At 44.6% G+C, this 17,959-nt stretch overlaps 1 protein-coding gene across 3 annotated transcripts in view; it reads right to left on the reverse strand.

The window, feature by feature from the left end:
* Positions 1–17,959, reverse strand: part of GUCY2D (guanylate cyclase 2D, retinal) — a 121,860-nt gene that overhangs the window by 42,738 nt on the left and 61,163 nt on the right. For 2 of the 3 annotated variants that reach the window (XM_040346784.1, XM_040346782.1), the window contains exons 6-10: positions 17,197–17,290; positions 12,237–12,362; positions 6,137–6,199; positions 2,586–2,666; positions 1,072–1,248 (exon numbers count right to left, since the gene is read on the reverse strand). In XM_040346784.1, the coding sequence (XP_040202718.1) occupies positions 1,072–1,248; positions 2,586–2,666; positions 6,137–6,199; positions 12,237–12,362; positions 17,197–17,290 (541 nt within the window). The remainder of the gene's footprint in view (positions 1–1,071; positions 1,249–2,585; positions 2,667–6,136; positions 6,200–12,236; positions 12,363–17,196; positions 17,291–17,959) is intronic. The other variant, XM_040346785.1, reaches the window with a different exon arrangement.

Here is a 17,959-nt window from a genome sequence, read left to right on the forward strand (position 1 = left end):
GTGCGTGCAATGTACTGTGCCACCAGATATGAGTGGTGGCACTGGGCAAGTGGACACAGTATACGCTGTGAGCCTGACACACGCGCTGGCAGGCAACTGCAATTAGATTACAGTCGTGAGGGTCACGCGTGCGCGCCGCCGGCACGTGTACGCGACCCGGTCCGAAGCTTTGCGGCCGCGGGACTCGCGGACCCGATCGCCGCTGGAGTCCCGTGATCGGTCCCCGGAGCTGAAGAACGGGGAGAGCTGTGTGTAAACACAGCTTCCCCGTTCTTCACTGTGGTGCCATGATCGATCGTGTGTTCCCTTTTATAGGGAAACACAATCGATGACGTCACACCTACAGCCACACCCCCCTACAGTTAGAAACAGACATGAGGTCACACATAACCCCTTCAGCGCCCCCTTGTGGTTAACTCCCAAACTGCAATTGTCATTTTCACAGTAAACAATGCATTTTTAATGCATTTTTTGCTGTGAAAATGACAATGGTCCCAAAAATGTGTCAAAATTGTCCGAAGTGTACGCCATAATGTCTGAGGAAAAAAAAATTATATATATATATTTTTGGGGTATTTTTATTATAGCAAAAAGTAAAAAATATTGCAATTTTTTTCAAAATTGTCGCTCTATTTTTGTTTATAGCGCAAAAAATAAAAACCGCAGAGGTGAACAAATACCACCAAAAGAAAGCTCTATTTGTGGGGAAAAAAGACGCCAATTTTGTTTGGGAGCCACTTTGCACGATCGCGCAATTGTCAGTTAAATCGACGCAGTGCTGAATCGCAAAAACTGGCCGGGTCCTTTAGCTGCCTAAAGGTCCGGGTATTAAGTGGTTAAAGACTAATTTTGTTTATTAGATTTATGCAACTTTCAAAATTTCTGCCCTGATAAGGATGACATTTTCTGAACTGCAGAATAGATTTGTGCCATACTCATCATGAGTCTTCCTTCAGTTTACATTCCCTATCCGGTAGAGGGGCCACAAGTATGAGGGTTGCATAAAGCCCAGAAAACTCAGGTTTGACATTGCTGCTGTAAGCATTTTACCATTTTGTGCCTTCCTCCTACCTTTATGAGATCTAGAAGCAGGGAGGATTTAAACATCCAGTCAAGTTTCATGTCTTGATTTTGAATAAGATCCTCAAGGCTTCCACGAGAGCAATGTTCTGACACCACTCCAAGGACACCCATGTCATGGAACAAACCCAAGTACAGGTTTACATTCTCGTGGCGGAGTTCACGGAGCTGAGGAACAAAACATGCTTGCAGGTCATATTAAACCATAGTGCGCTTAATATCAAACTATTTAACCTGCTAAATGACCAAAAGAAGGTATGGCTTGAAGGTGAAGAGACACTAGGTTAAAAAAAAAAAATAAGACAGTAGCGCATGAGGATGAAGAGGAGTTGGTTATTAGAAAATGAAGGAGAAGGATTGAAAAAAAAACATGTAAGGTAACAGTGGACAGGTGAGTATTGAGAAAATGTTTAAACATATTGAATGCTAGTCTAATAGGCTAAACACAACTCCACAATTCCAGAGGATATCTTGAAGGTCCAAGTGGTGATCAGCTTGTATATAGCAGATCACAGCTCACAGTAGACCTCCCTTGGGGCTAAAATCTATAGGCTGGGGTGACTATTTTTGGCTGATGGCCTGTTCACTAGGGATGTAGGCATCAAAGCAAGCACACGTGTATATTTCTATGTCTAAATGTTGGATAGGTAAGACATTGATCAGAAGTCAGATCATTCCTACATATATAACTACTGTACTGAACAGACACTAAACAGATTGACCCGGATTCACAGACACTGGCGCATATTTATGCCGGCGTAGCGTATCTAATATACGCTACGCCGACGTAGCGCAGAGAGGCAAGCACCGAATTCACAAAGCACTTGCCTCCCAAACTGCGCTGGGTTCCCTCGCCGTAAGCCGTCGTAGGTGGAAGTGGGCGTGAGCCATGCTAATGAGGCGTGACCCCATGCAAATGATGGGCCGAGTGCCATCCAAGTACTTAAATCGAACGGCGCATGCGCCGTCCCGTGGACGTATCCCAGTGCCAATGCTCAGAATCACATCGGAACTACTCCCTGAGATACGACGGATCACTGCCTACAACGTGAACGTAACCTACGCCCAGCCCTATTCACGTACTACGTAAACGACGTAAAATACAACGGCTGTGTTCCCTGGTCCATACCTTTGCATGGGTTGCACCTCATATATGGGGAATAACTTTATGCCGGACTACGACTTACGCAAACCGCGTATATTATGCGCCAGGCGCAAGTACGTTCGTGAATCGGCGTATCTCCCTCATTTGCATATGTGCATAGAAAATCAATGTGAGCGGCAAATGCGCCCAGCGTAAATATGCGCCCACGATACGGCGGCGTAGGCAAGTTACGTCGGTCGTAGGAAGCATAATTTTAGGTGTATCTCAGTTTGTGGGTACGGCGCATGGATACAACGGCGCATATTTACACTTACAAGGCGTATTTCCTGATATGTCGGCGTAAGTGCTTTGTGAATCCGGGCCATTATCTAAAACTTTGTGGATTTCTTCCCTAACTTACCGTGCAGAATACATTCTTTGTGGTTGGCCGAATATCACTGTGCTTCTCACCAGGAAACCTTTTGAGCCATATCCAGTCCCCCTGAGAGAAGGAAAGAAAAAAAGAGAACCTCTCGTGATAGATTTTGTCCATGGATTTGCTGCATTCTCTTGTGAGTCCTGGGTGGCTTGATAATGCGCCCCCTCTGGGGCATGTCTTTGACACCCCAAGCTTGAAGGAAGTGGGTTAAATGGCACTGAGAGTGAAGACCAGCACTGGACTGAATCCAGTTGACCAATGCCACAATGAGATTATCCAACAAATGATCATCCATTTTTTTTTGTCTCAATATCGTAAATGAAGAGCTTACTAAAGTTACAAAAAATTTTGTACGACATAATCGAAATTCAGAAGTGATGTAATGTGTTGCATTGTATTTGTATTGTATTTTCGGACGAAAACTGTACTGATTAAATGAAAATCGCACAATGTGTTACCGTACAAGCAAACTTTTCCTGCTTGTCCCTTCAGGTAATTTCGCACAGCCTATCCTGATCGGCTTTCGAAAGCTGTGTACTAACTATGAGATTATCGCACTAAAGCAGTATTTTTTGTACGATTTTTTGATCGTGTCTACGGGCTGTTAGAATCTTATGCCGCGTACACACGATCGTTTTTCGGCATGTAAAAAAATGTTGTTTTTCAGCATGGCCAAAAAACGTTTTTCCAACTTCATCATTAAAAACGATGTTGCCCACACACCATCGTTTTTGAAAGGTGATGAACAAAGCGTGGTGACGTACGACGGCACTCTGAAGGGGAAGTTCTATTCGCCTTTGGGCTGCTTTTAGCCGATTCCTTGTTAGTAAAAGACGACTTGCGCTTTTTTGTCTGTTACAGCGTGATGAATGTGCTTACTCCATTATGAACGGTAGTTTTACCTGAACGAGCGCTCCCGTCTCAAAAAACGTCGTTTTTGCCCACACACGATCATTTTTTACAACCCGAAAAACGTCATTTTTTAAAACGACGTTAAAGTGCTCATGTGCATCCAAGTGCTTTGTAACACAGATATAAGTGTCCGGTGGTATATAGGGAACAACACTAGTCCCACTTTTAAATAGAAAAAATGCTATTGTGCAAAGACAAGTCTTTTTATAAGACAATGCTGTGACAGTCCTGCTGAAAAAAGTGTATGGGTTAGATTCACAAAGGAGATACGACGGCGTATCTCCAGATACACCGTCGTATCTCTGAGTCTGGGCGGTCGTATCTATGCGCCTGTTTCATAGAATCAGTTACACATAGATTTCTATTAGATCCGACCGGCGTAAGTCTCTTACGCCGTCGGATCTTAACTGCATATTTACGCTGGTCGCTAGGGGCGTGTACGCTGATTTACGCCTAGAATATGTAAATCAGCTAGATACGCGAATTCATGAACGTACGCCCGGCCAACGCAGTACAGTTACGCCATTTACGTTAGGCTTTTCCCGGCGTAAAGTTACCCCTGCTTTATGAGGCGTATATGCGGCGTACCAATGTTAAGTATGGCCGTCGTTCCCGCAACGAAATGTGAAAAATTTACGTAGTTTGCGTAAGTCGTCCGTGAATAGGGCTGGACGTCATTTACGTTCACGTCGAAACCAATGACGTCATTTACGTTCACGTTCACATCGAAACCAATGACGTCATTTACGTTCACGTCGAAACCAATGACGTCATTTACGTTCACGTCGAAACCAATGACGTCCTTGCGGCGTACTTTGGAGCAATGCACACTGGGAAATTCCACGGACGGCGCATGCGTCGTTCGTGAAAAACGTCAATCACGTCGGGTCAGGGTTATAACACACGCCCACCTCTTCACAATTTGAATTAGGCGGGCTTCCGCCGGCCTAATTACGCTACGCCGCCGCAACTTTTTTTTGAGAATACGGCACTTGCCTGTAAAAGTTGCGGAGGCGTAACGTAAATAGGATACTTTAGGTCCACACAAACATACGCCATTCTACATGAATCTACCCCAGTATGCGTAGTATCCATTAATAGCACTGCTGTTATGCTTATAAATCCATGCGTCTGAAAATGCGTCAAGGGCAGGTTTTAATTTTTTATAGCGGGCAATACATTTCTGCTTTGCTATGCAACAGAACTGATAGGTTCCCCTATTTTTTTGTGTATTTTGCTGGGTTTTTTTCCAGCCCAGGGGGTATCTAATTTTTCACTTATTTGTTCTATAAACAACCCTTAGTATGTTCTGCCCTCTGCTGGCTTCTGTTTGACCATTGATGGCTGCCAACCAGAAGATGGCAGCAATCCAGGGCCGGTGCTATCACTAGGCAAACTAGGCAGCCGCCTAGGGCGCCCTGCTGCCTAGGGTGCCCAGCCACTGGTGTTCTTACTCTCTTCTCTCTGCAGCAAGCAATTAAGTCTCAACATCAGCAGACAGTCGCCGCTCTGAGGACTGTACCTGTGTGCCAACTCCTGAATGAATGGAAGCAAGCAAACATTCATTGATGAGCGTTGGTAGGCTGCATTTGATGGGCGCTGGTGAAACTACATTTGATGGGCGCTGGTGAAGCTTAATTTGATGGGAGCTGGTGAGGCTGCATTTGATGTGAGCTGGTGAGGCTGCATTTGATGGGAGCTGGTGAGGCTGCATTTGATGTGAGCTGGTGAGGCTGCATTTGATGGGAGCTGGTGAGGCTGCATTTGATGGGAGCTGGTGAGGCTGCATTTGATGGGTGCTGGTAAAGCTGCATTTGATGGGCGCTGGTGAAACTACTTTTGATGGGCACTGTTAAGGCTACATTGATGGGTACTGGTAGGTTGCATTTGATGGATGCTGGTGAGGCTGCATTTGATGGACGTTGGTAAGCTGCATTGATGGGCACTGGTGAGGCTGCATTTGATGGGCACTGGTGAGGCTGCATTTGATGGGCACTGGTGAGGCTGCATTTGATGGGCACTGGTGAGGCTGCATTGATGGGTGCTGGTGAGGCTGCATTGATGGGCGCTGGTAGGTTGCATTTCATGGGCTCTGGTGAGGCTGCATTGATGGGTGCTGGTGAGGCTGCATTGATGGGTGCTGGCGGGCTGCATTTCATGGGCGTTTCATTAAAAAGTTGGGGTTTACATAGGCAGGGAAAAGGGGGTGTAGCCAAGGGGGCGGCAAAATTAAGTTTCGCCTAGGGTGTCAAAAATCTTTGCACCAGCCCTGCAGCAATCTGTACGCATCATTCTGTGATCAATGCAGTGAGAAAATGCCATTGCTATAAGAATGAAGAGTGCTGGAAAAAGAAATAAGAACTTCACCTTCTTCATATAGAAATACTAATTAATAATAAGAAATATGTCTTATTTCCCTGGCTTAAATATTTCAATAGATAAATATATATAGAAAACATTAAAAATATATATATATAAACATACATTATTTTATTATTCATGAGAAAAATAAAATATATGCAAAGCCAATATACATTCTAACTAACTAAAGTCTATCTATGCCCTCAGTCTGTATACTTCTATTGTATAAGTCACCACATCCTGTGGCAGTGAATTCTTACCTGAAGTATGGCCACACTTGTACTGAGGGGTGTGGCTGCTGTCATGGTGTAATACTGGAGAGTCTGGGAAAGGAAGGCAGATTATGTAGCAGGGATCATAACTGGGATCTACCCCTGGCACATAATTAAAGGTAAACTATAGTGGTTTGAGGTCAATTTTAATTTATGTATGGTTTTACATTTTCAACTTATAAGTTATATTTATATAGATATATATATATATTTTTATATATATAGATATATATATATAACTTATTTTATTGTGTATATATAAAACATATGTTTACAAGTAAACTATTTAGTATGGAGGTGCATCTGTAACCCAGGATTCCCAGAACACCATGGGGCAGATCCACGTAGAATTGCATGGGCGCAGCGTATGGGAGATACGCTACGCCGCTGTAACTTACTTTTTGATGCTTCGAATCCAGAAAGAATTTGCGCTGTAAGTTATGGCGGCGTAGTGTATCTCTCGCGGCGTAACGGCGCCTAATTAAAATCGGCGGGTAGGGGGGTGTGTTTCATTTAAATGAAGTACGTCCCCGCGCCGAACGAACTGCGCATGCGCCGTCCCTAAATTTCCCGCTGTGCATTGTGCGAAATGACGTCGCAAGGACGTCATTGGTTTTGACCTGGACATAAATTACGTCCATCCCGATTCACGAACGACTTACGCAAAAAAAAAAATTGAAATTATACGCGGGAACGACGGCCATACTTAACATTGAGTACGCCACGAAATAGCAGCTTTAACTATACGCCGAAAAAAGCCGACTAGAGACGACGTAAAGGAATGCGCCGGCCGCTCGTACGTTCGTGGATCGTCGGAAATAGCTAATTTGCATACTCGACGCGGAAAACGAAGGGAGCGCCACCCAGCGGACGCCGAAGAATTGCATCTTAGATCCGAAGGCATACGAAGACGTACGCCTGTCGGATCTAACCCAGATGTCGTCGTATCTTGTTTTGAGGATTCAAAACAACGATACGACGCAGGAAATTTGAAAGTACGCTGGCGTACTCTCTCTGTGGATCTGGCCCCATGGGTTTTCTAAAGAGGAAGAACAGCAAAAGCTGTTTCCTTTCAGGTACTTTGCCTATAATTGAAAACTCAGATCGAACCATAAGGGAGGAGTGGTCACTGCTCTGAAGGGTTATTCAGTTGTGTGTGGTTGTTTTTTTTTTTTTATAACAAAAACAAATAATAAATATGTACAAAACGAATGTACATTTTTTGTTAAGAAGCCACTGCTGTAAGAAATTTCAGCTTGATATATTGAACTCTGTAAACAACATGCTTTTTTTTTTAGACATGTGCAATTCGTTTTGGTCCAAATACAAATTCGGAAAAATTTGTCCCCCAATGAAAACAAAACATGTAGATCGATCTCACGCCTCCCACTGCAAATAGAAAAAAATAGAACAAAACTCCTTCCGGCCTTGTTGTACGCTTCCCGCGGACTTCTTGACATTTCTTAAAAAGCTGAGAGGTGGAGTCACCCAGCATGCCCTGTTAAGTGACATTACAAGGGGGTGGAGTCACCATTGATTTAATCGGGTGACTTCCACCCCATATCTATTTAGAAAATGTCAGATGGAGGAGCAGGCAGTCCGCAGGAAGCGTTCGACGAGGCCGGAGGTTTTTTTCCGGGTTCGGCGGTGCAGCGAGCAGTATGATATATCTACATCAGGGGACATTGTTTTTTATTTTTTAATGAAGGAATTGTTAAAGACTTGTTTATTCACATTTTGCACATTTCTGGTGATTGGGTAGGGGTACCATAGGGGTATCATTCATGTGGGGGGCAGTATCTGGGGCCCCCTTGTTAAAGATTTCGCTAAACCCCCCCACCTTCAGACCCCCACAAACAGCCCAGAGTTGTGGGGAACCCCTGTCGCCATCAACATGGGGACAAGGTGCTTTGGGGTGGAAGGGGCGCTCCCTCGCTCGCCCCCTCTTTCCTAGAATGCCGGGCTGCATGCTCAGATAAGGGTCTGGTATGGATTTTCAGGGGCCCCAACGCCGTTTCTTTTATTAATTCCAGCATGGGGTTCCCCTTACAATCCACACCAGACCAGACCATTTCACAGGAACAATTGAAAGCTATGCAAAGAGTGGAGGGACACTGTAGATGTCAGATTGTGCCTCGCTGTAAACCTGCGGCGCAACAGCGAGGCACAATATGACAAATACTGTGTCCCTCCGCTGTTTGCATAGCATTAAATTGTGCCTGGGAAATGGTATCTCCCATCGTAAAAAGGTTTCTACGATGTGCACATGCGCTATGGGGACGTTCCTCCAGCTGATCGGCAACTCAGCTGGAGTGCCCTTACATTCTGCACATACGTGGGCTCTTTTCGAAGACGGGCACATATCAACAGAACACCGGCATTGTTTTGTTTACATTTCAGCTGTAAGTGGGGAAGCCCGCTGACAGATGATGAGTCACCGGTTGTTAAGGACGCGGCAGCCGACTTCCCGGCCCGCTGCTTAACAATGAGCTTTTCTTCATTCATTTTTCGACCAATCCAACTTCGAATCATTCTGAAAATTTGGAATTTGTTAGAAAATGTATAATCAAAGTGAAATTGAACAAAAACGAAACAAAATTTAAAGAAAACGAAACGAAAATAAACAAATTCCGAAACGACACTAAATTAATTCCGAAACGAAATTAGTAACATAAGGAATATATCCAAAACAAAACAAATTTTTCCGTTCTGCACATGTCTAAGGAGAGTCTGGAAAACAACTGAAAGGGAGCCAAGAACTCCAACTTTTTGCTTTATATGTAAATACAAAATAATTATACGTAAAATAATATGTCATATTTCCCTGGCTGAAATATTTCTATAAATATTTATTTATTCATTTGTTTATTTATTTATTTCAGGCAATTATATAGCCCTGACCATTTATGCAGCTCTAAATAAATATAAATAAATAATTAATTATAGATCCTGACTATAATAAAACAAAAGATAATAGGCCGGATTCAGAAAGGACTTACGACGGCGTATCTCCAGATACGCCGTCGTAAGTCCAAATCTGCGCCGTCGTATCTATACGCGTATTCTGGAACTCAGATACGCCTGAATTTGGCCAAGATACAAACGACGTAAGTCTCCTACGCCGTCGTATCCTGGGTGCATATTTACGCTGGCCGCTAGGGGCGCTTCCATAGATTTACGCGCCGAATATGTAAATTAGCAAGATACGCCGATTCACGAACGTACGTACGCCCGTCGCAGTAAGCTACGTCGATTACGCAAGGCTTACGTCCGGCGTATAGTTACCCCTGCTATATGAGGCGTAGGTAATGCAAAGGTATGGACGTCGGAACAAGCGTCGCATTTTACGTCGTTTACGTAAGTCGTACGTGAATGGGGCTGGGCGTAGGTTACGTTCACGTCACAGGCATTGAGCCGGCGTATGTTATGGTGTAAATTCGACGTGATTCTGAGCATGCACGCGCATGCGCCGTTCGTTTGGCGCTTCATTTACATGGGGTCACGATTCATTTTAATACAACACGCCCACTACTTGCCTACTTTAAATTACGCGTGTTTACGCCGGCCCATTTACGTTACGCCGGCGTAAATATGGGAGCATGTGCTTTGTGAATACAGTACGAGCCTCACTATATCAGATGCGCTACGCCACTCTAAATATACAACAATCTCTCTGAATCCGGCCCTATATGTACAAAACCAATATATGCTCTAACTTAAAGCGGAATTAAACTCTAAAATAAAAAACTTAAAATCCAGATTGTAGTGATTTGTGGCAGAAAAGACGTGAAAAGTATTTTCTGCCAAAAAAACAACTTCCTCTTTCCTCTAGCATTTCTCTTTCCTGTCTGGTGCATGCACCATGCAATGAACATTCTCAGCTCATTCCTAGCATCTGTAGGATCCCAAGAACTGGACAAGTCCTGACATTATCAGTGACTGCCCAATCACCGATTGACACAGGGTCTGGAAGATTTGGCAGCAGAGATGGAGGCTTCCAGGGAAGCATCAGTGACAGGTGCCTGGATTTGTCATGAAGGACAGCACACAAGGAGTTTGTGCCATATATTGGACACCCATAAACTATTGGACCCACTACAATCTGGTTTCCGCCCTGTCCACGGGACAGAAACTGCACTTCTTAAAATCTGGGATGACGCCCTCGAAGCAGCAGATAAAGGAGAATCGTGTCTCCTGGTGCTGTTGAACCTCTGTGCAGCTTTCGACACAGTAGATTATAAAACCCTGCTCACTAGTCACGCAGAAGTAGCCGGAGATCTACTCTGGTTCGCATCCTTCCTAGAGAACCGATCCCAGAAAGTGAAATTAGGAGTTTTCACTTCAGAAGCACGTAATATTACATGCAGTATCCCTCAAGGATCACCCCTGTCGCCTGTGCTCATCAATATCTACCTCTGCCCACTCCTCAAAATCATCAGCAACCAGGACCTGCTCTATCACTCCTATGCTGATGACTTACATACGTATCACCAACAAAAAGACCAATACCACGCACTGGAAAACTGCCTCTCATTGATTGACGATTGGATGACGGAGAGCTCACTCAAACTTAATGGATCCAAAACAGAACTCCTCTTTCTCCATGCAAACCGAAACAAAAACCCTAGAACGACGTTCGCACCACCCACCTTCCTTGGACAAACCGTCACCCAGACAGACATGACAATGGATGCACAAAAAGGATCAGTAGTCAGCGGATCGCACTACCTTCTTCGCCTGTTGCGTAGACTCATCCCCTTCATACTGGAAGGAGACACAGCAGTAGTAGTGGGAACAATCATCAATTCCCGACTCGACTACACAAACTCGCTCTACCTACGACTTCCCAAATACCAAATTTCACATCTACAAGTTGTCCAGAACACAGCAGCCAGGGCTCAAGTCCTGCGGGAACGCATGGGAACGGAGTTCCTGCACTTTTTTCACAGCAGGAACTCCGTTCCCTTTGCAGGACTAGAGCAGCCTCAAGCAGCCGAGCCGCCCGAGCCAATTCTTCACTAAGCGGCGATGCCCAGCTCGAGTCACTGTCAGGGGCAGGCAAACCTTAGTAATCCTTTATGTTACTGGCAGCTTCCTGTATATGGATTTATCGGGTAGTGTGCGGGTATTCTGCCACTTCCTCGATGCCACAATGTCTCCTGGGAGCTTTTGTCATTGTTCCCAGGAGACATTGCGGAGGTCTGCCGCGAGTTATCTCGGGATTTAGAAAGATCTTGCGGTTTAGTAATTATGCATATGAGCGTATCATTTTTATTTATTTTTTTGGTGGGGGAGTGGGTCTTGGGTGGGAGTTCCCACACCTTTTTCCCCAGGACTTGACCCCTGACAGCAGCCAAACTAGTAACTGGAAAAAAACCTGAGAATCAAACACCCGGCCCCTGAGGACCCTCCATTGGCTAGCCATGAAGGATCGGGTTACATTTAAGACCCTCTGCCTCACTGATAAATGTACACAAGGAAATGCCCCGCAATACCTCTGCAACAAAATAAAGCACTACACCCCAAACTAACCAGAACCTCCTCCACATCCCCAAGACCCGCTACAAATCAAAAGGCGAACGAAGATTCATAGTCCAAGGACCCTGGCTATGGAACGTACTACCCACGGACATCTGCTTGGAAGAAAACCATCTGGCTTTCAGGAAGAAGCTTAAGACCCATCTCTTCTGAAGACACAGGCGGACACTGGCTGCAAAAGCGCCTTGAGGCAATTTAGTTCATGTTTGTAGCGCTATACAAGTTATTCATTCATTCAACCTACAAATATGCCATGGTGATGAGCGGAAGACACCTGCGCTCAGGGAAGGCTCAGCAAACATGAAAGTTCATGTTGACACCATGTGGTCCAGTATGGTTCAGGAGTAGAAAAGAACATGCTCCCCCTACCTTTCCTGGCCTGCCAAAACAGGTAAATTTTTAAGCATTTATCTGAACATTCAAACAGCCAAAGTTTGTTCTGATCCTTACTCATCCTCACCCAAAAAGTTTACTTCCGCTTTGAGGTCTAATTTAAGTCTGTATACTTCTATTGTATAAGTCACCACATCCTGCAGCAATGAAGACATACCTCATATATGGCCACATTTGTAGTGTAGGGTGTGGCTGCTCCAATGCTCTTCCCAGAAACGGAATGACGGGGAGTCCTCATTTCACTAACACTTTTTCCTAACATGCTGTTGCCATCTGTAATTTTCTAAAAGATAAAACATTAACATGGATTTTTTTTTCTTTAATCATTCATTTAAAAATGATAATCTCATTTAAACATAATATTTATATGACATCAAAAATCAAAAACTGGTTTTGTGGGAGTCAACGCTTTAATAGAGTTTTTTTTTTTAGCTTTAGTTCCAATATCTTCCATCATGGCCTGAAATATATAAGAACGTTCATTCACTCTAAACATATTTTTAAAACTTAAAGTGGATGTAAACCCTCTATACACGCAGTGAAGTGAACAGCGGCAGATGATACACAGGGATGAACCAAATCTCCCTACATGTATATGTGCTGTCTTCACATTTATATACTGTTTAGAAAGTTCAGATCGTGTTAGGAAATGTTCTCTTCCTGTTTAACACAGAGTGTGATGTCTGGGCATACAGCCAAGATAGCTAAAATTGCTGATTGGAGGAAAGGCACACACCCCCTCTCATCATAGGCAGAGACTCTCAGAGGTGTTTTGTAACAGGGCCAGCTCTCTGTTACTCTATTTAAAGTGGAGGTTCCATCAAAAAAAATATTTTGATTTAAACTGTAGCTTTCGACTAAAAAAGAAAATAATAATAATAATATTTTTTTACTCATCTGGAAATGCCTGTTGCTATGCGGTCCCACGAAATCTGCCTTTGAAACCACCTAGGATTCTGACATCATCTCCCTCTAATGCTCCTGGGAAATGTGTGTCATCATTTCCCAGGATGCAGTGCGCTGTCCAATTATCACTCCCCATCCAAGACTTCCAGGAAGTAAGTGCCTGTAGGCTTCACAATGCCCACAAGCAAAATGGCAACGGTGTAGATATAGTTTTATAAACTATCTTTTTTGAATATCTATGCAGATCGGCGGCGGATTGTAAAATGGCAAGTGACCAGACTTATATTATAAAAACGCAGGATGACGCAGGATTTAAAAAATGCCAATTGTGGTTGGAACTCCGCTTTAAGCAACCTCCCCGGACAGAAATGTCAGGCTGTTTTTATCTGATGTGTCTACAATTTTCCAGGAGTTCTCAGGCTGAGGAATGGTTCAGGAGTGAGCTACAGGACTTAGCTCTTTAAAGAAAGATAACAAAATACTGCACATATATGTGCCCAGTTCAAATTTCAAGAATTGAGTTTACATCCACTTTAACATAACGATCTCTTATGCTGTAGGTAAGGTTGTGCGTCCCACTTACAAGTTCCCTGCCTCCTAAACCTTTCCAAACTTCCTGTGTCTAAAATTGTAGATGTGACATTTCTTATACATCCCAGTGTAGTTACTTTACTTACAGTACCTGTAATTAAGCTTGTCCCAGGATCTTCAGGATCTTCTGAAATATGTAGAAATATTCTCCACAGGGCTGGATCGGCGTATTTAAGTTACCTCTATACTGTGTGTAGGGGTGATGGTAGTGCTGAGAGTAATAATAGAATGTCCAGAACCGTTGGTTGACGTTTTCAATGCTTTATTCTCTGGTCAAACACGACCAACATGTCAACTTGAGGTAGACAGAATAGGTTGGTGAAGGAAGAGCAACTTCGCAGAATCAGGCTATGGATAGTACAGGCAATCCTGCCCTTTAGCAATTGTATTCGTCTACGTCGCCACTCCAGCGGGAGTGGGTGAAGTGCCCCTGGACAGACCTCTCTCACAGGCCTGGCAGCCAGAGCGCCACTTAGAACTTCTGGGAGGAACAAGTCTCTGCCACCGACTTGGCTCTGATTAAATTGGGATGTTAAGGTGGGACCTCTGCCACAGGCCTAGTGCAGTGTTTTTCAACTCCAGTCCTCAAGGCGCACCAACAGGTCATGTTTTCAGGATTTCCTTTAGATGAAACGGCTGTGGTGATTACTAAGGCAGTGAAACTGATCTAATCACCTGTGCAAAATAATGGAAAGCCTGAAAACATGACCTGTTGGTGTGCCTTGAGGACTGGAGTTGAAAAACACTGGCCTAGTGCTTGAGAATTAGAACGATAGAGCAAATCCTCCCAGTATGTCTTTTGGGGTCACCAACTGACAGTTTGGATGCAACCTGTCAGTATCCGGTCACCCAGATCCCCGATGGTTCGTTACAGCCCTGTTGGATCACCTGCCTCCAAGTTCTCCTCAGACCCATCCCCCCACCGAACAGCACCCAGCTTGGGATCTTCTCAATAGGTATGGGAACCCAGTAAGTCACTTGGGTCCCCTGGCAGCATCAGTTGCTCCGGGCTATGAGAGCCCAGAGTCAGGAACTCCGCGTAGCACGCGACCCCGGCCTGGTAGGCCATAGCGGTGGGGCCCGTGATGTGCACACACCCTAAAGGTGGGTGCCGCACCTGGAACCAGGAACCCGCGGGAAAGAGCCCCGAACAACGGCCTCCGCCGCAGAAAAACCCCGCGAGGGAAAACTCCTCCAATTGGCTGCTGACAAGAAGCGGCTCCGCCTAGACCCCCTCTGGCACCACCTGCCGCCCAGAGATGAGATTGCATCTCTGGGGCACAGACTGACCCACAGGACAATCCAGATTTGGCGACAGCCAAATTCAACAAATTAAAGAACGAGAGCAACATAACTCACTCATTCCCCCACTAAATTCAAATATAGCACCTGTACGAAAGTACACAGGCGCTACACAGGATTTATATAGCGCCAAAAGTTTGTGCAGTGCTTTACAACATTAGGGCAGACAGTACAGTTACAATACAATTCAAACTTCTTGATCGCATATGGCGTGTGGCTGTTGACAGAAAAAACTCAAAGTACAGTTGATAGGTAGAGGCAGGATAGGCTTCTCTGAAGAGAAACGTTTTCAAGGATCACCTAAAAGTAGATGGAGTTGGAGATTGTCATACAGATTGGGGTAGGGAATTCCAAAGGGTGGGGGAGGCTCAGGAGGTGAGTATTGGAGGAGGTGAGTATTGGAGGAGGTGACGAGGGAGCTAGAGAGCAGGAGGTCTTGGGAGGAACAAAGAGGACGATTTGGTTGGTATTTAGAGACTAGGTTAGTGATGTAGCTGGGGGCAGATTTGTGGATGGATTTGTAGGTTATTGTTAGTATTTTGAATTTAATTTGTTGGGTGAGTGCGAGCCAATAGAGAGATTGGCAGAGAGGGGTAGCAGACACTGAGCCATTTGTAAGGTAGATGAGTCTGGCAGCAGCATTCATGATGGACTGAAGGGGGGGGAGCCTAAGTAGAGGTAAGCCAATGAGGAGGGAGTTGCAGTAGTTGAGGCGGGAGATGACCAGGGAGTAAATCAGGAGCTTTGTGGTTTCATTGGCTAGGATGGGACGTATTTTAGAGATGTTGCCGAGGTTGAGGCAGCAAGCCTTTGATTGGATGTGGGGTTGAAAGGAGAGTTCAGAGTCCAGGATAACACCTAGCACACTGGCATGTGGGGATGGGTGGATAGTTGTGCCATTGCTCATGACAGAGAAGTCAGTGGAAGGGGCACGTGGGGGAAGAAATTATGAGCTTGGTTTTGGACAAGTTAAAGTGGTTGTATAGCCCCAAATTTTTTTTACTCACCTGTAAGACAAAAGGCATAATGAGCTAGTATGCACCGCATACTAGCTCATTATGAAATACTTACCTTAGAACGAAGTGTCTGTAACTCGCCTGGTCCATGCCGAGGTAGCTGACATGTTGCCTCGGCGTGTCTTCCGGGTATCACAGCTCCAGCGCTGTGAGGGGAATATCCTTTTACGGTTTAGGAGATATTTTTTTTACCTACAGGTAAACCTTATTTTAGGCTTACCTGAACGTAAAAGTTACAAAAATCACTATACTTTTCTAAGTTTGAGGAAGTAGTGTGACATCCAGATAGATGTCATTTATTAAAGCGGGGGTTCACCCTATTAAAAAAAAAAAAAAAATAATTTTTTATTCTAGCATAAAATTTGGCATCGTAGCGCGAGCTACAGTATGCCGGTCTTACATTTTTTATCCCCGTACTCACTGTTTAATCCTACCTAGACGATTCCGTCTGCCCACGGGGAATGGGCGTTCCAATCCAGACGGAAAGTGATTGACGGCCGGCTCTGGCGCGTCACGCTTCTCCGGAAATAGCCGAAATAGGCTTGGCTCTTCACGGCGCCTGCGCATAGCCTGTGCGCAGGCGCCGTGAAGAGCCGAGACCTACTCCGGCTGTCTTCGGGGAGCGTGACGTGCCAGAGTCGGCCGTCAATCACCCTCCCTCTTGCTAGGAACGCCCATTCCCCGCGGCAGACGGAATCTTCAATGTACTATTAAACAGTGAGTACAGGGATAAAAAATGTAAGACCGGCATACTGTAGCTCGCGCTACAATGCCGAATTTTATGCTGAAATGTTGTTCAGCAGGGTGAACCACCGCTTTAAGTTACTGATGCGTGAGGAGATTGATGGAGTGAGCTGAGGGGTGGAGAGATAGCTTTGGGTGTCGTTGATGTAGAAATGATTTTGAAAGCCATGGGAGGCTATCAGCTGACCCATGAAGGAGGTAGGTGTAGATTGAAAATAGGAGGTGCTTTAACTGAGCCAATCGGCTTAATTTTGCAGGCATAGCCATCTGCTAAATGTGAGCAAATATGCACTGAATTGCATCTGCATGGCGCGAAATTCAAAGCGACGTATATATATGTTGCTTTGCGCAGCCGTGTCATTCTGCCGATGTATACGTTCGTGAGCCGGTCGGCAAGCGGTTAAGATGGGTACAGTGGGTCCTATCTGTTTTGTCAGATTGGCGAGTTTGTTCCTAGTGGGTTTGACTGAGCTTTGACCAAACAGGAAACACTATCAATGGATTGATGACTTCTTTCCCCCCATTTCATGAACCTCCCTCTAGCCATTGAGTTCTAACCTTTTTGCTCTGTGTGTGGATAAATACCACGTCCTCCAAGTTTAGGATAATTTTATTGGGACCTCTCATAAGTTTTGCTTGCTGAAGCCTTCTCCTGAAATAAAACAAAAATGCACAAGATTGAAATGATAAAATTATTCAATAATTTGACATGTGAGCTTTTTCTGGCATGCACATTGTTGTAATATTCAGTTCTAAGTTGCCCGTCTCGAAGATCTGCCATAGGAAATAATTTGTCCCCAGAAATGACCTCAATTTTTATTCCTCAACATTGCTATCCATTTTCTATTTTGGTTGTTTACTATGCTTTCATCTATAGGTGTGCACAGCTTATTGCATTAGGATGTCCACCCCAAAGCTGTGTGTGTATATATATATATATATATATATATATATATATATATATATATATATATATATATATATACACAGGGCTTTTTTTCTCAAATAGGTGCTGGAACTTAACCATGACCCCACAAAACCCCACCCCCTACTACACCCACCCTCCAAATCACATCAAATAGTGGGTGTGGTCAGTCAAATTTCACAAACAGTACGGGGGTCTTAAAGGGGCATTAAATACCAGGATTGCATTACATGCAGAGTGCAGAACTGTCACTTGTAAACACAGAAACCAGACTTCTGGGTTTACACGTGATTGTGGTGAGCAGGCACCAAAGGGTCTGAGCCAGAGGTGGTGGAACTGAGTTCCACCAAGTTCCCCCTGAAAAAAAGCCCTGTATATATATATATATATATATAT

The sequence above is a fragment of the Rana temporaria genome, chromosome 3 (genome assembly GCF_905171775.1).
Source record: "Rana temporaria chromosome 3, aRanTem1.1, whole genome shotgun sequence".
Taxonomy (NCBI): domain Eukaryota; kingdom Metazoa; phylum Chordata; class Amphibia; order Anura; family Ranidae; genus Rana; species Rana temporaria.